The 19,837-nt window shown below is 35.3% G+C and overlaps 3 protein-coding genes and 1 long non-coding RNA gene across 5 annotated transcripts in view; 2 read left to right on the top strand and 2 right to left on the bottom strand.

Annotated features, from left to right (window-relative positions):
* The window catches only part of LOC101745538 (protein unzipped), a 29,275-nt gene extending 20,396 nt beyond the window's left edge, over positions 1 to 8,879 (bottom strand). The window contains exon 1 of the mRNA XM_004930872.5: positions 8,436 to 8,879. The gene's annotated coding sequence lies outside the window, so the exon portion shown is untranslated. The remainder of the gene's footprint in view (positions 1 to 8,435) is intronic.
* The window catches only part of LOC101745686 (mitoguardin), a 66,141-nt gene that overhangs the window by 41,533 nt on the left and 4,771 nt on the right, over positions 1 to 19,837 (top strand). For both annotated transcript variants that reach the window (XM_062668321.1, XM_004930873.5), the window contains exons 4-9: positions 14,517 to 14,683; positions 15,203 to 15,355; positions 16,219 to 16,328; positions 17,508 to 17,676; positions 18,475 to 18,579; positions 19,470 to 19,598. In XM_062668321.1, the coding sequence (XP_062524305.1) occupies positions 14,517 to 14,683; positions 15,203 to 15,355; positions 16,219 to 16,328; positions 17,508 to 17,676; positions 18,475 to 18,579; positions 19,470 to 19,598 (833 nt within the window). The remainder of the gene's footprint in view (positions 1 to 14,516; positions 14,684 to 15,202; positions 15,356 to 16,218; positions 16,329 to 17,507; positions 17,677 to 18,474; positions 18,580 to 19,469; positions 19,599 to 19,837) is intronic.
* On the top strand, positions 11,624 to 14,172 carry LOC101745394 (uncharacterized). Its single transcript, XM_004930871.4, has 4 exons — positions 11,624 to 12,071; positions 12,193 to 12,393; positions 12,551 to 12,809; positions 13,352 to 14,172. Exons 2-4 carry the CDS (start codon positions 12,193 to 12,195, stop codon positions 13,645 to 13,647), a joined length of 756 nt encoding a protein of 251 aa, XP_004930928.1. The 5' UTR covers positions 11,624 to 12,071; the 3' UTR covers positions 13,648 to 14,172.
* LOC110386034 (uncharacterized) lies at positions 14,161 to 17,560 on the bottom strand. Its single transcript, XR_002431297.3, has 4 exons — positions 17,420 to 17,560; positions 16,195 to 16,261; positions 15,187 to 15,344; positions 14,161 to 14,637 (listed from the first exon to the last, which is right to left on the bottom strand). It is a non-coding gene; the product is annotated as an uncharacterized LOC110386034 (long non-coding RNA).

The following is a 19,837-nucleotide window of genomic DNA, read 5'->3' as shown; positions in this document are numbered from 1 at the left end:
CAAGTCACGATTGTATGTTGGGTAATTTATTATACTTAATTCAACATAAAATTTAATCACGTAGGTATACCGCGCAGAATAACATTTACAAAGTTAAATTGAAGTAAAATGTATCATCATTGTACATTTGTAATTTTTTTTTAATTTGTCTTGTCACGCATTATAAGTAGAAGAAACATTTTTTTCACTAGAATAATATCATTAATTTTTGTAATCATACAATTTTGTATTTTATATCTACTAATTACGGATTTTTACTTCATAATATGATTTACTGAGGGTAATAAAATCGACATACTCTTTAATCTAACGAATCTACCCTAAAACGTATTGCGAATATTTGTCGATTTTATTCACATAAAAAGTGTAATCTAAATGCTCACGACTCTGATGTTGGAGTTGGCGTCTCAAAGTACAATAGGTACAGATCAACTGCATGACCGAGCAAATTCAAAATAACGTACCGTTATACACAATGCCCGCTGCCTGGGATTCGATGCTGAATACCAAAAAAGCTTTTAGTTGGAAACTTCGTGCATTTTTTTGTTGAAATTGGAGTTTTTACATTAACTTTAAAACGAGCAGTCGCTAAATCATCATGCTATACAGTCTGTCAGACTTTAGAGACTGCATTTTCACGTGTCCGGTTTTGTCAAATTTTAAATGTAGTGTTGTTCCTATAACATATAATATATTTACTAAACGATGACCGAGCCATGCTCGGTTTTTTTTGTTGATAAAATGTGTTTTTTAGAAATTATATTTAAATACGAATTACATATTGATAAAATGATGAAATATTCCGAGATCGTTTAGGCATTTTTAAGTGGCTTCGGGTGGCTTAACTACGCCATTTGCTGAAATAGCTTTAGTGTTATTGTGTCTTTAAAGCAGTTAGTTGCTCTCAATTATGAAAAATAGTATTATTATTCGCCAATAGATGTCGGGAAGAGTCATAAAGTTGATTATCGATAAAGTTGATTATTGAAAACACGAATAAAACAACATTTTCTGAAAATAAATCGTAGCTAAATCGATTTATCGCCCTCGAAATCCCCATTTTATAAAAATCGTTGGAGCCGTTTCATATAAGATTAAGGTATGAACCGACCGAGAACGTCGCTGCCTATATAGTTCTTAACACTCCGGGAAACGGTCTCTGCTCAGTTCATAATTAGTTACTTGTCCCGTTACCGATTCATTGTCCGCTTCAATACTTGGGTAGTTATATTCCTTTGTGCATTCTTAATGGAAGTTCTCAGTTGTTTGTTTTGCGTGTAGTGTTGCACTAGCCACAGCTCCATTGTTTGTCTAATGGACGTATAGGGTTCACGTGCAGAAGATTGCATTTCAACGTAGAAACTATGGAAAGTTTTCTTGTGTGGATCGATGAACTTTTGTATTATTGATTTAAAAACTAAGTACAACGCTGTAATTTTATTGTTTTAAATTATAATTATCTACGTAAAAAATAAGATAAATCTCACTTCAGAGATATTCGTATGCATCAAAACAAATACCGGTGCGCCTGCACTAAATAAAGAACATTCAGGAAGATGCTTCGTGAATGTTAATGGAATTCTGTTAAATAATTCTTCTTCTTACACAATAGTATGGAATCAATCATACGCCGTTTAATTAGCGTGACATACAAATGGTACATTACTTTGTAACCGTTAACGAACGGTATGCCCTCCAAAAGGGACGTGCGAGTTCGCATCACCGGAAGACTACTCCCGATATTGCAAATGACTTTCTGAATATTAAAATTAGAAAATTTTGCTTAAATCCTATTTTCTTTATTTATACTTAATCTAAAATTCGAAATGCCAAGGCTGAAAATTAGACCCGTGCCGAAAATAAAATGCGCCGAACGATCCCCAAGATGAGAAAACCTTTCCTTCCATAACGAAAGCTTAGGTTTGAGAGCCAAGGACGTCGCGTCGGCTGCTCCGCCCGGGCGAGCTCTTCGGGCCTTGAATGGAAAATAGCCGTGACCGCAAAACAAAAACCTTGACATTTACGTAACTTGGTACAGTAAGAACAAGATTACTTAAATAAATGAAAGCATTCCCATAAATCAATATATTATGAAAATTGTCGATTTAAAATATTGAAATTGAAAATAGATGGAGATCCTGTTTAGTTTATAATTTAATTAAATCTTACATAGATTACTACTTATTAAGGATATCCATTAATATTTCGTTTATTACAAATATTTAGAGGTCTTGCAGAACCGACATTTGCTATTGCCATGATGCCACTGTATGAAAAAATGGTTCGCAAAACCTAAATTATAAAATCATTTGTACCTACATACATCGGACACAGTTTTAAATTATCATAATTCAATACGAGATTTTATAACATCTGTTTTAATTTTATAAGTTGTCAAGGACCGTCGTTACGTAAGTACGTGTCTTACTCACGGATTAGTAATGTTACTGAGGAAATACGATTATTTGGGGCGGATATTAAATTATAGACGGTAAGTACCGGATCATGAGGTGCGGGTTCAGTAATTGTCGTATCGTTTACTATAAATCTCTTGCCTATAAAGTTTAGATCGGACGCTATTCAAAAAGGCTTTCGTTTCATATTCATTATACGTTGACATCTATTAACATTTCCTAATGTAATTACGTTAATAAAAGGGCCATAAGTGTGGTTGAACACATAGCGAGCACGTGGTCGCGCACGCGCCGGAAGCTGTCGTATAGCGTACAACACTCTTTAGACGACACTTGCCTGACATTGTTTTAGGCTTCACACCTGGCAATTCAATCGTGCGAAGAATTTCAATTGATTAGTTGTTATCAATCTAAACTATCTGATATTTTGATGTATGCAAATAGACCGGAACGATTTCATTCAACTATATTAAGCAGAGCTGTAGTTTTTGAAAGAAATATATTACGTTTGTGACTGTGCGCCTTTAATTTTATCCCTTGTCGTAGTTGCTATAACTGCTTAATTGAACTATTAATATAACTGAGCTTTTTAATGACGAGGCTAGTTACGGTTATCTACGGTTACGAAGAGAAAACATCAAACCATGTAGAATATGACACCACATACTACATGTAATGTTGTATTTCTCAAATTGGATTGTTCCGCTTCAGAGTCGCTTCGTGACGGGGACGAATTTGTTGTGCCGCGGAAATACACATATCGTGTTAGTTCCGTAAAATTTATTGACACAACTCTCTAAATAAACAATCGTGTCTGTACTTTATGCGGTATTTAAAAAAAAAGACCTATAATATTCGTAGTTGTTCGGAATTATAAGTTATAAACTGTGTTTTGATATATAATGTGAAACATTTTCGATACGAGTACTAAAATAGACATTTTTCTTTAAAAGTCACTTTATATACCAAATAGCGATCCCAGTTTCCAACAGGTGCATCAAAGTATTGTGGTTTAGATTACAGTAACTATCTATCTACGCAAACATATATATATATCTTTGTCCCAGATTTTATTGATTGAGTTTTAACATTGATTTTTATGCTTATTTTCTTACAAAAGTCAATTTCCCATATCAACTTTTAATCTCTAAATTCTCTTTACGCCGATATAGTAAGTGAACATTAAAATATAACCGTATCTGAAATTTTGTTCTTTAAAATAATAGAAATTCATACAACCGTTCATTCTTTATTTTACACACTTTAGGTGAAATCTAAACAAAACCATCCTTAGGGTATACTTCAAACATCAACTGCCATAATTTCAGATTTAGTAAGCCCAGCGGCTTAGGCACTGCGAAGATAAATCAGTTACTTAAGATAAGTAATTAAATGTGTTTAAATGGATTAGAACATATTTTACATCTTGGTCTAAATTAACTAAGAGTGTCTGTTCTACTTGAAAATATTTAGTAAGTACGCAATACCCAAATCTAGATCACGAATATTTTTCAATCGATTAATTGAATGGTGCTGAATTTTGACTATTTTTTTACTAGCCTTGGTGGGCAAATGAACCCCTGTTGTCGTGCAGTCTGAAAACACCATAACTTCATTACCGCTTTCTTCTTTAGACGTGAGAATTCGTAATTGCTTTAGTATTCAAACCCGTGCGTATTTGAAACATCGATAAGGTAGACAAAATCACGTTTTCGCAGCAACATGAAAGATAATATTTGCAAGCCGGTCTAGGCGCATCTAGGCCCTCCTAAACGCAATATGTTGCTTATTTTGCTGTCTGTTTCGAATGAGAAAATTACCGCTATTCATGAGGTAGAAAGTCCACTGTTCTCGATGTGCTGCTTCGTCTGGCGTCTCAGAAAAAAGTCGTTCGCTTCCAGAATTGTAACGGCATTGCTTTTCACGTTGCGTCATACCTACTAGGGTGCGCCGATACACCATCTCTAGAACCGAAACTATTTTTTTCTAGTTTCTCAAGATCAACTTTCACATTTATAAAGTAGGTAATAGAAATGAAATTACGTATTGGACTAAGTTCTACGAAATATCTAGTTGCTTCAGCACAATGCTGTACTGTGAATTTCTTGGCAAAAAGTAGGAATTCACTAGAGAGTAAAGCAGCTGCATCTTGTTCCCCTCATAGTTGCCATTGTTCAGTCAAAGGGTCGTCCGAAATGGGGAGCATTGGCCGCCAAACAAAAAAATCTATACTGAGGGAGCTCATCCAGGTAACTATGCTCAAAATCAATGGATAGTTAACGCTATCATTCTCATCGAAATTCTAAATAAATATTTAATGGAATATTTTAGCTTAGCTTAGCATAAGGAATATTTTTTCCATTGAATTCAAAATGAAAGGAAAAAAATAATTAAGTAAAAGCATAAAGTGATTTGGGGATAACCTATTCTTATCTTATTTACTATGCTTACTACAAGAGAAAGCTAATTTTATTATTGTTGTTACTGCCAAATATACTTATGTGCTTAATTCGGACGGCAGATTCAGGTTATTATAAACTAAACAAATCTATGAAAGTAACCACAGCACTCCCCTGAAATGTGGCCCCTTTTGTCCATCAGACAGCCACCACAGTACATTAAGCTATTAGTAAACAGTTAGTGCATTTCATCACAACAGAGGGGTAAACGTCGATAGAGAAATTTCGTCAGGAGTCAATCCGTTCGAAGTTATGTTTAATATTTTCTGCTTTGTTTGACTAACAATATCAACTCAATTATGTAATGATAGGCTAGGTATAGGTAGACCCGTATAAAAATTTGCGTTAATATATCTCTGGGCCACGATACCCACGCAAATTGTTGCGTGAATCATATTTAATAAGCCTTTTGCCGTAAATAGATGTTGAGTAAATCAAGATTACAGCGCTTCTTCCTCTTCAACAAAGTTGTTAGAAGGTTGTCTTCTTGACCCATGACATAATCACTAAAATAAAACGTTCGCATCATTGTTTACATTAGTAGGTACTTTTCAATAAATGTGCTTCATTAAAAAACATTCTATGAAGACTTCCTGATCAATACTGTTTTGTGAAGGTCATAATTAGACTTATTTCGTCAAGATCAGGGCTACGCGGTCACCGACCGAGTGTTACTTGGTTCAGTAATCGCTCAGTTCACGACAACACGTTTTTATTTTGTGCCTTGGTCGTTACCACCGATGATGTCATCATTTTAAATAAAGTAGATCCCTTTTCGTTCGATTTGCAAAAAACGTATATCACTTCCGCTTCTATTAAATTCAATTCTGTTAAAAGTTTTGAAGTTACGTAAATATTAAATCGAACAGAAATCAATGAACTGCATAAGTACACATGTGAAGGTGTCCAAGAATACGATAAACTCAAGTATATTTGTTGTAGCAGACTTGTAACTCGTGCTCGCGAAGGAGGCGTCGCGCGGGCGCGTATCGATCGTGCCACCACCGCGCGGTCTGCATACGAATACGAGGATCGTCCTCCACTCTGCCCCTCAACTACCAGATGAATTCCACCTGGACCCTAATCTTTTATGGTCGTGACCTTACATCGTATAAACATAGGTGCCGCCCTCTTGATCAACTTTCAATGTAAATTGTAAAAACACTTGATGCGTTTCAGCAAAGACGTGTATATTGAATTGATAAGGTTTTAGTGATATTTTTGACGTTTGATGCACGATGACCACAGTCATCGTTGATCGTTGTAGATAATGATTTTCTAAAACGCTTGTGAAGCTACATCGAAAGAGATAATATGTACCTACCCTACATATTTTGTATTAATTATTTTGAATGGAATACAACCAATATGTACAGAAAAGAATTCTTCAATTTCACATTAATATACATACATTTATATTGCTATGTGTAAAAAATTACATCAGATAATTTTCTCATCCAAAAAAACCCTGTCGAAAAGGTCGTTACACACCGTATTTTTAACTGATAACGTTTTAGGGGAGTTTCGCGCCTTCCAAATTGAAGGTAATTTTCCAGCCGACATAGCGCTTACTTATTGCGTCTCGAAATGTCCCCGATATGGTGGACCCACCTAAGTAGGCCACCAAAGCATTGGGGTCCGGAGATTTACGTGCCTGTAAATTTCATAACATAACGGGATTGAAGTCGAATTGATACGTTTTGTAAATAAACGATATTAGTATTTTTTTTTAGTTAATGAAACATACTTAGGTATATCTGAATAATATGTTTCGATTTTTCGAAAACTAAAACCATTTTTATTATTTACTAAGAGCTGTAGAAGTGACCTTACTTTAACTGTTTACCGAAGCATTTAGAAACCTAACAACGAATGCCGCCACCCAATTGATATGAGGTGGAAATTTCAAATGCTTATAGACTTGCTTGCTTACGTGCTTATATATGTTATGGGTATGATATTGATAGTAGTAGAAAGACAGGAGTAGAGACAGGAGTACAGAAGTAAGAGGCCGAAGTCTCATCTTCAAACTAATTCCCTAATAGTCCAATGAGACTATCATTTTTACTATTATCATTCTCCGGTCTTCATACAAAAAACGTGTTGCTTGTTGACTTTAAACTAGTGGATTATGTGAAATTCATGAATTTATCTTTTGAATTTTGAAGTTCGGCGAACTTTGACCCAATATCGCATCTCTAATAGATCAAGTTTTATTATCTCTATTATACACGATCGATTCTTAAGTGACGATCTCAGAACGGATATGGGCAATAATCTCGAAGGTAACTGACTAGTTGAAGAGGAAATTATTCTTTGTTTTCTACAATTGAAATTTTTATTTTGTTGTTAATAAAATTAAGGTACCTTTATAATTATAAAAGATTCGAAGCTACCCCTACATTAGAACTATTAGAAAAAATGGTTAAAGCATGTGAATGATGAAATATAATAAATGTCCAGTAAAAGTATTTGATTTATGACAGTGTGGCTATCGTATGTGTGACGTAGACAATAAAATGGGCTGGCAGATCGATAGAGTGACGCCAATTGGAGGACTGTGTCGAGACGGCTGACCCAACTGGGGTTCAACAATCGAGACATTCGACACTGTTGCTATGTTTACTCTTAATCTTGACATATTCTAATTTTATATGTGCGATATGTCGCATTCCCAAAGTACGGGCCTTAGTGTGGCGAACTTGAACTTTGCCACGGGAAAATGTTATGATAAATTCGTAAAACATATACTGTATATACCTACTACGATATATGAAATATTCTGACTAAAAATACAACATTTACTAAATAGGATTGAAGCCTGTGAAACTCTATTATAGTTGTAATCCACTAAAAATATATATATAAATGTTAAATTATTTTGGTAAATGTAAATATTTACTTAATATTTCAGACACAATGCCTATTTCGAATTACAGAGTTGCATAATCCGCTTTTGTCAAACTGCACGGAAACATGCAGCTGCACACAATGTGAAATACTTTTATTGCGTCATTTAAAAAAAACCTTTGCAACAGGCAAGTAAATTTTGTATATATAATGTTATTGTCAATACCCTTGCTAAAAAAAAGTAGAAGGAGCTAGAAGCCCTGTGAGCAATGTTATTTTTTCGAGTGTGGATTGGATTTTAATTTATGAATGAATTTTTATCTTGTACTTTGGCGTTTTTCTGAAATAGTATTGTTCATCGATTAAAAAGATCATTGCGTAAGTCCCAACGTGCATCCGAGTGAACCGGTTTATAAGAAACGTGTTAGGAGGTCTTCTTCTCGGAGCACAAGCCGGAAAGGAAAATATAATTTTGAGCTTCACTCAAAGCAAGTCCAATTTACAAAATAAGCCAAGTAAAATTAATTATAACAGATGTACATAGCAAAAAACCCGAGACGCAAAAATACCGCAGATGAGAAAGAAAACCTAATCGACAAAAAATAAGAGATGTTATAAGTGCCTGTCGAAGAACATCAACAAAAAATTAACAAGTTTGAATAGGTTGTACTTGTATAAATCAATTAATAATCTAATACTGTGTTATTCTTACCTTTGTAAAAGACACAAAAAAAAATTAAATGAAACAAGAAGAATATTAAACTTCACACAACTAGTATAGCACGTACACTTGACAATGTTTTTTTTTTCAACACTTTCAGAAAATATTTTTCCAGTAGATTCGCCGATATATGTGTCAATCTTCTCGGTGAGCTAAAATATGTTAGGCGTAATGGCAAATGTGTAGAGAACCGCCGCAGTGCGGAGTCTTCGTCGGACTGAACGGACGGCTGGCGGGCGGAGGCCAGCCGAGGGACCAAGCTCGTACGACGCGCGACGCGCGGCGCCTTGTTCCGATGGTACCCTACGTTGCCGCCATTCCAGAACCATGGAATCCCCTAAGGGAACCGTTACTGTTTCCTACACGACGACATGCACTATATTCTATATTCCTATGGTGCTATTAAAGCAGTATACCATGGTATATGCATGTGCTGATTCACTGACCGCATTAAAGTACAAAGTTACATTTATTACGTTGTTGTTTATATTAATAACATTAGGTATATATTTAATAATATGTTATTGCTTTTTTGCGGCTACGAAGCTGAATTTGAAAAATGGGTTACAGTTTTAAAGTAGGTGGGCATACGTACGTAGGTATATATCGTTATGTAGGTATAGGTACATTTATAATATTAGTTACAAATTAGTCGACTATTATCAAAGCCGGCAATCTGACTTTTGGACAATTATTGGTAAATCAGAAAAACGAATTATTGACTTGGTATTCCATTGGCAGTCACAAAACTCTTCGGAACGACATCTTAGATAAATAACAGGTTAAGTATTAACCTTTATTTATTGCAGGTTTTGAACCATATTCTTTGAAGGAGACGATTATATTCAAATCAATCTGTATTGACATATCAATAACATTTTTTTGTCCAAATGCACAGATTGCCACCTTTGATAATAGACGACTCAAATATAGCGTCTGTTCACAGATTTTACTAATTCCCTAATACAATACTTTACTAATTGAATTTATACAATATTATCTGCATCAATGGTGGTTGACTAGACTACGTAAGCTTTGAGTCTGCTACTGTCAATAAAAGCTAAAACTGAAACGCTTTTCGAGCAAGAACAGAATTCATAAAGCTTTTACGAAAGAGCAACTGATGAGAAAGAGATCAAAATCCGATGCCCAGCTCGACCTTCAAATTTTTTTGTTTAATCCACACGTTTTCGATAACAAACTTTTTTAGACTTTTTGATATACAATATCATCGTTATTAAATAAATCTGAATTGAATTCTGTTGAATTAATAAATTAAACACAAAACGTAAAAAATATAAACGTAAAAAATATAAAAATACAAACGTAAACAAAAAAAATATCTCTCAAATGTCTCTAAAAAAACACTCTCAGTACCTATATACTACTCAGTATACCTATATACGAATGTAGTTTTCTGTATTGCGTTGAAAAAGGCTTGGCCATCAGTGTCAGTTAAAGAAATGTAAAACTTAATATCGTAATGAAATGTAAATAAAGTACGTACAATCAGGTAGGTTCAGATACTTATTAAATGTTATTTTTTTACATTTTGACCCTGCGCCACAACCTTGAGAATGATGAAGATAACGCAAAAAACCCGAAATAAAAACATCTAAAGATGCACGATTTATATAACATACGACGATTGCTGACAAAACTGTGAACTGTAATGATTTAATTTCTGTACATGATTTAAAACAGGTTTGTTTAAAAAAAAAGAATTATATTTATGTATGTCATGTAGATTTTCTTTAGTTTTCACGAGTCGTATACATAATTAAAATGTGACCACGAAAACTGTGGAGTATTCGAAACATCGGAAATAATAAAATTACAATAATAAACGCGAGATTAGACCGTAAAATAGTTTGAATGACATATATTTATTATGACATATAATATATTACACATATAGAACTGCCTTAGAACAATACCTTACATATTTACGAAGAAATGATTAAAGTCATCGAAATCTGATGAGAGCCATAACTTGGTTTTTGAATCTACGTCGTTCTGTGAATAATGAATTATAAACGTATGTTTATGGTGTGGTTTAAAATCTCGTTGTATTTTAATTGTCCACGCACTTAATTTTAATAGAATAAAATCACGCGAACCCCTAATGGATGGTCAGGTCGTGCTGTATCGAAATTCTTGCTGAATTAATTACAGTGGGGCTCCTAATCCCGTAAGTCGACACTAGGCTGCGTGTGATGGTTAATGACGCACTTCACCCATTTTTATTTAGGTCTAATACCAGCATTAATCCATTAAAGCAATTAATTTCCATTTGTGCAAATAATAGAGTAATTTTCTAAAAGTACAATATCCTGAATTCTATGATGAATATTTTTTTGAGCATTACTTTTCAAGAATTTTTTAAGCTTGAAAATTTGAGAAACTATTGTGCTACATTCAGCTATTTGCGTATTTAGACAGAACGAGTTCATGTCCCGCTTGATGTTAAGCAATTACTGGACTGACGAACCGCTTCATCAGTAAATACCACGACGTAAGTGAATAGCTTCTGGGCAGATACAGGGAAGATAGTGGTACGGTGGTAGATTCGTACCATGCCATACCACCAGCTGTAAGGTCTTGTATATTTATCAACAATATTGTATACTCCACAAAAAGCATTATCTTTTAGTGATTTTTTTTTTGCATTATATACTATTTTCAAGGTAAGTATGAAAAATGGTGTTTGCGTAATAACAATAGGAACATCTCATCGCTGAAGAATGGTGATGGTCTTAATATAGGTCACTCACACAAGTACAGTAACTTTAATACTATGCTTAAAAAGCACTTTCAATTCGAATGTGTTTGTCATCAGCCAGTGAGAGCAATATTTATCAAATAATGTACTGTTGGCAAGGAATTTTAAGTTTTGCGGTAGGGTTCGTAAAGTAAACTTTTCACAATATTTATATTTTATGCAAAACTTCCTAACATTAATTCATATTTAGTTGGGAATAAATAACTTTGTTACTTGTATATTGCAAATTATAAAAACATGAGCTCATGATTACCTCACCGGAAAAATCAATCATGCTTGAGACATTAAATAATTCTCTGCTTTGGCTACTCGATAACAGATGGCGTTTTGGTCTTGCTAAGTTTAATAATGGACAAATAAAGTATTAAAGTTACATCAGAACAATTTTAAATACATAGTTAAATACACATACAACAGTCTGAATCACTTTATTGATAATGAAATTATGCAATTACTGTTCTTGATATACTTCCAGAGCATAGTAACAATAGTTTCTGTATTTTTAACGCATCACCAAATAATTTTCTTATCAATTCTTGCAAATCGCAACTATCATCAGCCAAAAAAATATCCTAGTATTTTAAAAAAATATGAAAAGAATTGTATTACTGAAGAAAATGTTTAAATAATCAGAATTAAAAAATATAAATAAATAAAAACTGAAGATGCTTGCACGTTAATAAAACGCACAAGTCGCCATTACATGTCACTATTGTTTTCAATAGCATTTAATAGAAAATTATTGCTTTTGTGAAAGAGATTGCTTGTGTCATACAAATAGCGGCATGATTAAATTTTGTTTCGTGTAGTTTTAATAATTTAACGTTTTTATAACTTGAGCAAAGGTAAGTTCTGACATAACAACAACAATTATTTGTATTTTGGATTTTAAAATTATCCTCAAATACTGCTCTGGTCAGGTTTTGATTAAACTGTTTAATTAAATGAAAGTTTAAAATCGTTCAGATGGCACCGCCAAGACGAATTTCGAATCAACAATTAGAGGAGCTAATAAGTTATTTGGAGGAGAATAAGGAAATGTCAAAAGGACTGGTGCCCGGTTCGGTATTATCACACCAAGAAACTCGACAGAAGTGGAGCTTTCTCACAAAAAGGCTCAATGCTCTGCAGGGCGGTGCATTAAAGTCCGCAGATGGTTGGAGGAAGGTATTGCAAAAAAAATTTAAATTGATTGAAATAGTAAATGTATGTAGTATGTTTAAATTTGTTTAATATAAATATAATTATGAATAAAAATAGAATTATGAAAATAAAATTATGAAATTCCTTTATCCTATAGTATTAAATCGAGTTCTAATTGCAGTATTGGGTTGAATGGCGACACAAATGCAGGAAAAAAGCTAGGCGCAAGTTAGCCAATAGCACTTTAAAGTTGAACTTTAGTGATTTGGAACTTAGATCATTAGAGATCAGCGGTGACACTTCTATGACAACTAATATTCCTGAATTAAAGACGGACAATGATGAAGAGGACGATTCAGACTCAATACCACTTGACAGTGTTAAAAGTCATACTCCTCCTATAAAATTAAAGAAAAGGAGATCCACTTCAAAAATGATGGGTAAATGATGGAATGGATTTCTTGTTAGTAACTTGATAATGCTTTATAACATGAGACAATTTTTATTTTTGATGAGAAGAGAAACTCTAGTAACTCAACTTGCTGATATGAAGCTACTTTTGAAGTACATGGATTCTTTGTCTTTGTCGTAACACTCTTGTCAGAACAGTTGTGGTCATCATTCAGTATCATTGCTGTGGGCAAATGTTATGTGCCTCATTAGCAATCGCCACTTCTACCAGCTTGTGGCAAGCCTATGGGCAACACTATGGGTACCACAATTTTTTTTTCCTACATTGGTAAATGAAGTCTGCCCATCTAGTGCCATTTGGTTACCACCTATATATACCTACCTATACACATCACAAAATGAATGTGACCATCCATTTTAAGGAGTCAAATTTAATTTTGAATTGACTTAAATAATTACTGTCCTATCATTCAAATTGAAATGATTTTACAAATGTTATTAGTACTATAGTTATTATTACTAAAATAAATTGGAAAATAACAATAACATAGAAAATTTTATTGAATTTCAGGAATACATGTAGAAGAAGATAATGCATCGTTGCCACCTAAGTGGGCTTTAGACATGGAAGAGAGACGCATTGCAGCTCAAGAACGAATGGCTGAAGCACTAGAATCTATAGCCTCTATAATGAGGAGTCAGGATGAGAGACGAATCTTCGCAGAAGATAGGCTGACAGAAACTTTAACTGAAATTACTGGAACCGTACATGATATCAATGGACAAGTACAAGTTGTAGTGGAACATTTACAAAGGAAAAACTCAGTGCAGTCAAATGGACCAGACATAAAAACTGTTTTTATTTAATTTATTTTAATAATAATAAAAATAATCAAGTTTGGGTATGAAGTCAATAAAACAATAATTCTCGACATTGCTATAATATTGGATCTGCTTTTTGCAAGAATCTCTTTGATTTGGATTTATAGTTTGTTATGAATTGATATTTGTATGTTACAAATATCTATAATACTTTAGAACTACTAACAATAACAGAAATCATGGATATCCGACTTTATGTCTTTAAAATCTTGAATTAATTTATCACATGTCTTCCATTAGGTTTTTTTTTGTTATATCCCTTCCAACATACAAGTATTATCTAGTAAATAAGTGTAAATAAATAATGTTAAGGAGGTAATAATTAAAACATTGGAATTTATTTTATGAATAGAGCATGCCCATTAGTATTTTTGCTCATTCCTATTGTACAAGTATAGTTTTAAGATCAAAAGTGTGATTTAAAATGAGTCAGTTATTTAGATATTTATCTACTGATATTATACTTCATTTAAAAATGAATAAATAATAAAACATGAATTATGTCTTGTTTGTTTTGTTTTATTTTGAACATTTTCTATCTAATTATTATTTTAGACAATACAATATATTATGATGAATAACACAATACATTTCTCTGAAGGGCCGTTAATGCTTTATATAATATGAGATTCGTATGCCATCTCGTAAATGTCTGCATTAAGGTCTACCAACATTATCTACCATAGACGAGTATTAGCCGGACTATCTCTCTTACACTATTCGTTCGTTCAACTTAACATGCACAGTAACGACACAACACCATTAATTATAATAAATTTTCGAAAAAAGTTTGGTTGTCCTCATCTACGCAAAAAAAAAACTGAGTGTATTGATCAAAAATTGTTATGGTACAGGGATGGAGGCACTAGAAACGAGCATAAACTACTGGGAAGACGCGTTGGCCGCTTTTTCTCTGGGCGCGCGCGGTGGTACTTCAGGCACGCTGGCGCTCACTTCACCAGAGGAGGCAGAGTTCTGTCGGGAGATACAAGATCTGCTACAGAATGCTTACATGTTACAGGTACACAGGAATAACATCGTGTAATAAAAATCAAACCCGCAAAATCATAATTTACGTAATACCTGGTGGTAGGACCTCTTGTGAGTCCGCACGGGTAGGTACCACCACCCCGCCTATTTCTGTCGTGAAGCAGTAATGCGTTTCGGTTTGAAGGGTGGGGCAGCCGTTGTAACTATATTGAGACTTTAGAACTTATATCTTAAGGTGGGTGGCGCATTTACATTGTAGATGTCTATGGGCTCCAGTAACCGCTTAACACTAGGTCGTCCACCCATCTAAGCAATAAGTAAAAAAAACAAGATAGATGACCAAGGAAACAAAAAATATGCAAGCAAGAATTAATATAAGTAAAAGAAGAACTAAACCACACTTCTATATGTTGCAAATAAAAATAAATAGCATCTCAATTGTATTGCATATCATTACGTTGCAATAGCGGCTGCTTTAATCGTGAAGTTAACGCAATGTTTATGATTGAAAACGCGACGTGTGTTTGTATATACGATATCGTGTTGACAGGAGCGGTGCGAGCTGCTGTTCTTGGACCAGCGCTCGGTGCTGTTCCGGTCGGAGAGCGGCGGCTCGGTGCGCGCCCGCACGCGCCTGCTCTCCTCGCACACGCGCCGCGACCACTACTCCAGCGCGGAGTCCTTCGCCTCCGCTGAGGATCAGGTAACCTTGGCCACAACTTTTTTTTTTTTACTTCCTAAGCTGATAGCCTTGAGAGGCTATATCAGCGTAGCCTTAACTAGTAAGTGAGCTCACGGGGCTCAAACCTGATGACGTCTATCTATGGGCTAATTTACTCGTGGAGCCCTTCGTCGCAAGCGACGGGTTCGACGGGGACGATGACCGGTGCTTGAGGTATCTAAAAGCACCGTTAGTGGATCGGGAGGATTCGAAATGACGTGTTTGAGCGACGTCGACTTCTTTCCATTCTGTCCGCAGGATCGGGGATGTAGTTACCGGCGGCCACGATGAGAGGGTTCTCGTGTCGTGCTGCTTTATCGAAGTGATGGCAACAACAATAACAATAACAACAATAACAATTTTTCAAATCGGATCAGTAGTTCCTGAGATTAGCGCGTTCAAAAAAACAAACTCTTCAGCCTTATAATATTAGTATAGATGACGTTTTTCGAATCTGTCAAGACATTCTCGCAAACTTTACAGTTAGTCGAAAATTTTGAAATATTCAATGGTAGGCAGCGGCTTGGCTTCGTCCCTGACATTGCTGATGTCCATGAGCGACGGTAATCACTTAATATCAGGTGGGCAGTATGCTCGTCTGCCTGCTAGGGAAATTTAAAAAAAATCCGACCTAACGCTATAACACATTTCATCTTGTGCTTCGTTCACTAAGGGCTTGCCGTCTGTGCGATGTCGAATTCCCTTGAGAATAACGGACCTTAGTTTGGAAAAAGGAGAAAATCACGTACACTAGCTAATAATATATTAGTTCATGAAACTTAGTTTATTTTGATTTGTTTCTATATAAAAAAAAAACATACCAATTTTTGACCAATGTTTTTCAGGTGGCTGACCTCCGAGACTTTGATGATCTATCGGAAGCGTTGCCTGAATTAGAAAATTTAGAACTGTATCAGGCCGCCGTTAAACAATTAGAAAATGGAATACCCTACAGGTAACTCATCGTTGGTAGCACCGTGCGTGTGTTGCCCTATTTAAAAATAAAAATCATCTTATCGATGCCTCCAATGAACACTACGCTAACTCCAAATTCGCAGATTTACAGGAAGAGCGTTTAATCGAAAAAAGTTGATAAAATCTTTATTATTGCAGATATGTTTAAGGTTTTTTTGTGTAACTAGCTGATTAACTCTTGCTTCGAACCCCATCAATAAAGATTAGTTGTAATACTTTTAACATAGTGAAGCGATTTGCGTGGAAAACCAAAATTTCAAAATTTTGAGTTAGAGTAGTGTTCATTGGAGGCATCGTTATGTCTCCAAGCTCATATAAAAACGCTCGGTAAAATTATCCTGATTTAAAATTAAAGGCAAGAAAAATCGTCATCGTAAAATTTTGAATGTGGTCACATTAGGACAGGCACAGACGAAATTCATAAAAGTTAAATTTGCTGTGTTGTAAATTTTGCATCTTTGGTAAAATTGAACATAAAGCCAGCTATCTATAGTACGGGTACCTATATTAAAAGTGTAAAGTTGTAATTCAGCAGTGGAACGTTTTTAAACTATTGCATAGCACGTTGCGCTTGTGTAGTGTTTGTGAATAAGCGCGCGGCGTGACGTCGTACTGCATACGCATCGTGAAAAGTCTGCCCATCTCTCTCTCGCGCGGTCTAGCTTATGAGTGTGAAGGGGATAGTTAATGTTTTGCTTTTGTTAATGTTTATAAATATAGCGTGGTCTTATTTTATTATTGTTTTAATATTATATTATTACTAGCAGTACCCGTCCACTTCGCTGAGCATTTAAAATTAACATTATTATTTCGTACCCCCACAAATATTCTCATCATTAAAGCCCCCGCAGCTGGTTTAGGGAGTCCAACACTCATATAAATATTAGCCTATCTATTAAGTACATGTATTTTCTACATGGATACCAAGTTTCAAGTCAATCGGGTCCATGTTTCAGTAGTTATAACGGAACGTCCGTAAAAACCACTGTAGATTTATATATTAGTATAGAAGTATAGATTGTCTAATTATAATTGCATAAGTTGATATAAAATGCTATGCAATAGCTTTACCGCGGCAGTCCCCGAGTGCCACGCGTGTTTTTTTGACTGAGAGATGATGGTCGTGGGTAGTGAGTGAGTGTTGTTGTGGTGACGTCAGGACGCTCCGCACGGAGGTGGTGCAGTGCGGCTCGGACGCGGAGTTCCTGTGCAAGCTGCAGTGTCTGCGCCGCGCCTTCCAGCACGCCCTCCGCGCGCCCGACCTGCGCGCCTGGTTCCAGGACGCCGGCCGCCAGGTGCTCACCGACCTGCTGCTCTACGCGGACAAGGTCCTCGACCGCTATAATTTTTTATTGCTAAGATGGGTGGACGAGCTCACAGCCCGCCTGGTGTTAAGTAGTTACTGGAGCCCATGGACATCTACAACGTAAATGCGCCACCCACTTTGAGATATAAGTTTTAAGGTCTCAGTATAGTTACAACGGCTGTCCCACCCTTCAAACCGAAACGCATTACTGTTTCACGGCAGAAATAGGCAGGGTGGTGGTAACTACCCGCGCGAAGAGGTCCTACCACCAGTAATTACGCAAATTATAATTTTGCGGCCGACTTAACCTAATAGCTGTATGGCTCTAATAAAGAATGAAAAAAAAAATGCGATTTGATTTTTATTACACGATGTTATTCTTTCACCGTGGAAGTCAATCTTGTACATTTTTGATGTACGTATTTCATTAGAAAAATTGGTACCCGCCTGCGGGATTCGAACACTGTTGCATCGCTCGATACGAATGCACCGGACGTCGTATCCTTTAGGCCACGACGACTTCGTCGTGCCTGGCGACCACTTACCACTGACCTACTGTACTACCTATTTTACTTTAGCAACTAGATCTCTCCGCACCGGTTGTCTTTGTGTCAGAAACCACGCACTATACAGAAGCTCTTAAATACCGAACGGGATATATTGCCCAATTGAAATCGACACCTTAACAAGTTCCATATATAAGTATACTTTCGGTGTCAACTTAATATATCAAAAGTAGTTGATTGAGCACGCTGCAAGCAATTCAACGCATTGACTGAAAGCAGCAGTAATAAATAAAATTTATTACAAAATATTTCAGGAACCGAAGGAGTTTTTAGTGGCGTACGAAGAAATGGTTTCGTGGGCAACTGACGACGCCAATTGGCCTATTATCGAAAATGAATTGACAAGCAAAGGGGTGAAGGTACGTAGGTACCTTAATATAAACGCTTACACATAGTTTAATCCTTTAATAATGACTAGGAGTCCCCCGGCATTCGAAATTCGACTATAATTAATTGAAATTATAAGTTTGTACATTATTATGATTCTATTGTCAAAGACTATTATCACAGATTTCGCCAGGACTACAATTTAGACCGATATTAATAAAGACAAACCATATTTAATCTAATCTCAATTTGACCACAGACTTTAAGCAATAAGAAAAGTTTGACAATAAACAAATAGTATGCATGCGTGTGTTGGTAGTGTGTGTAATGTTTTTTTTATTGATTTAATGTATTTTTTATGGATAATTAAAAAAAATAGCATTCTGCACTCCTTCTCTATATTCTCTATAAGTGTGAAAAAATTTCATACTCCTCCGTCCGCGCAGTTTTCGTAAAAAGGGGTACAAAGTTTTTGCCTCACGTATTAATATATAGATAAACATTAGTAATGAGTTATTGGAACTTTTTAAACTCGGCTGTCAACAAGAATAATAAAAAAAACCATCCCCATCCGTTATATATGCTCAACTATACTATTCCGTAGTTTGGGAGTGGTAAATATCGCCCCCCAGCACGCCACGCAGCAGTACAGATTCAGAATCATACACTACATTACATTTATATGACGTCATTGTACAAATAGTCATATACTCTGTCTTGGGTGAATTGAAATTGAATATCTTTCAGAATAGACTTCCATTTTGCTTCGATTTATAAAAATACCAGTAGGTAGGAGCGAAAATAAGATATCATATCTCAATGCGGCATTCGCGTTGTGTTGTCCATTAGTTTCGCTAACGAATACGATTTTGGGGTGAGTATTAAAAAGTGTCGATTAAGTATTATGATTGATTTCTCACAGGCACTGACGTTCTACGACATAGTACTGGACTACATACTGTTGGACGCCTTCGAAGACTTGGCTTCCCCCCCGTCGTCCGTGTTGGCGGTCGTCAGGAACCGTTGGCTTTCGGACGGATTTAAAGAAAGCGTAAGTAACAGTTAGGTGTTAAACAAAAAGTACGAACGCATATAGTTTCACTAGTTATACAAACTAGCAACAATATTCATGAAAAGCCAGAAGCGTCGTGGGTTTCGTTTGCCCTTATAGAGTATTAAAATAATCTGCCAAATGATTGGACCATACTCATAAACATTTAGATTCATATTATGAATAAATTTTTTGTTTGTTTGATTATTAAAAAAAATTTGTAAGTGTAAAGTGAAAAA

Source organism: Bombyx mori, chromosome 4 (genome assembly GCF_030269925.1).
Source record: "Bombyx mori chromosome 4, ASM3026992v2".
Taxonomy (NCBI): Eukaryota; Metazoa; Arthropoda; class Insecta; order Lepidoptera; family Bombycidae; genus Bombyx; species Bombyx mori.
This window is presented reverse-complemented; position numbering and strand designations above follow the sequence as displayed.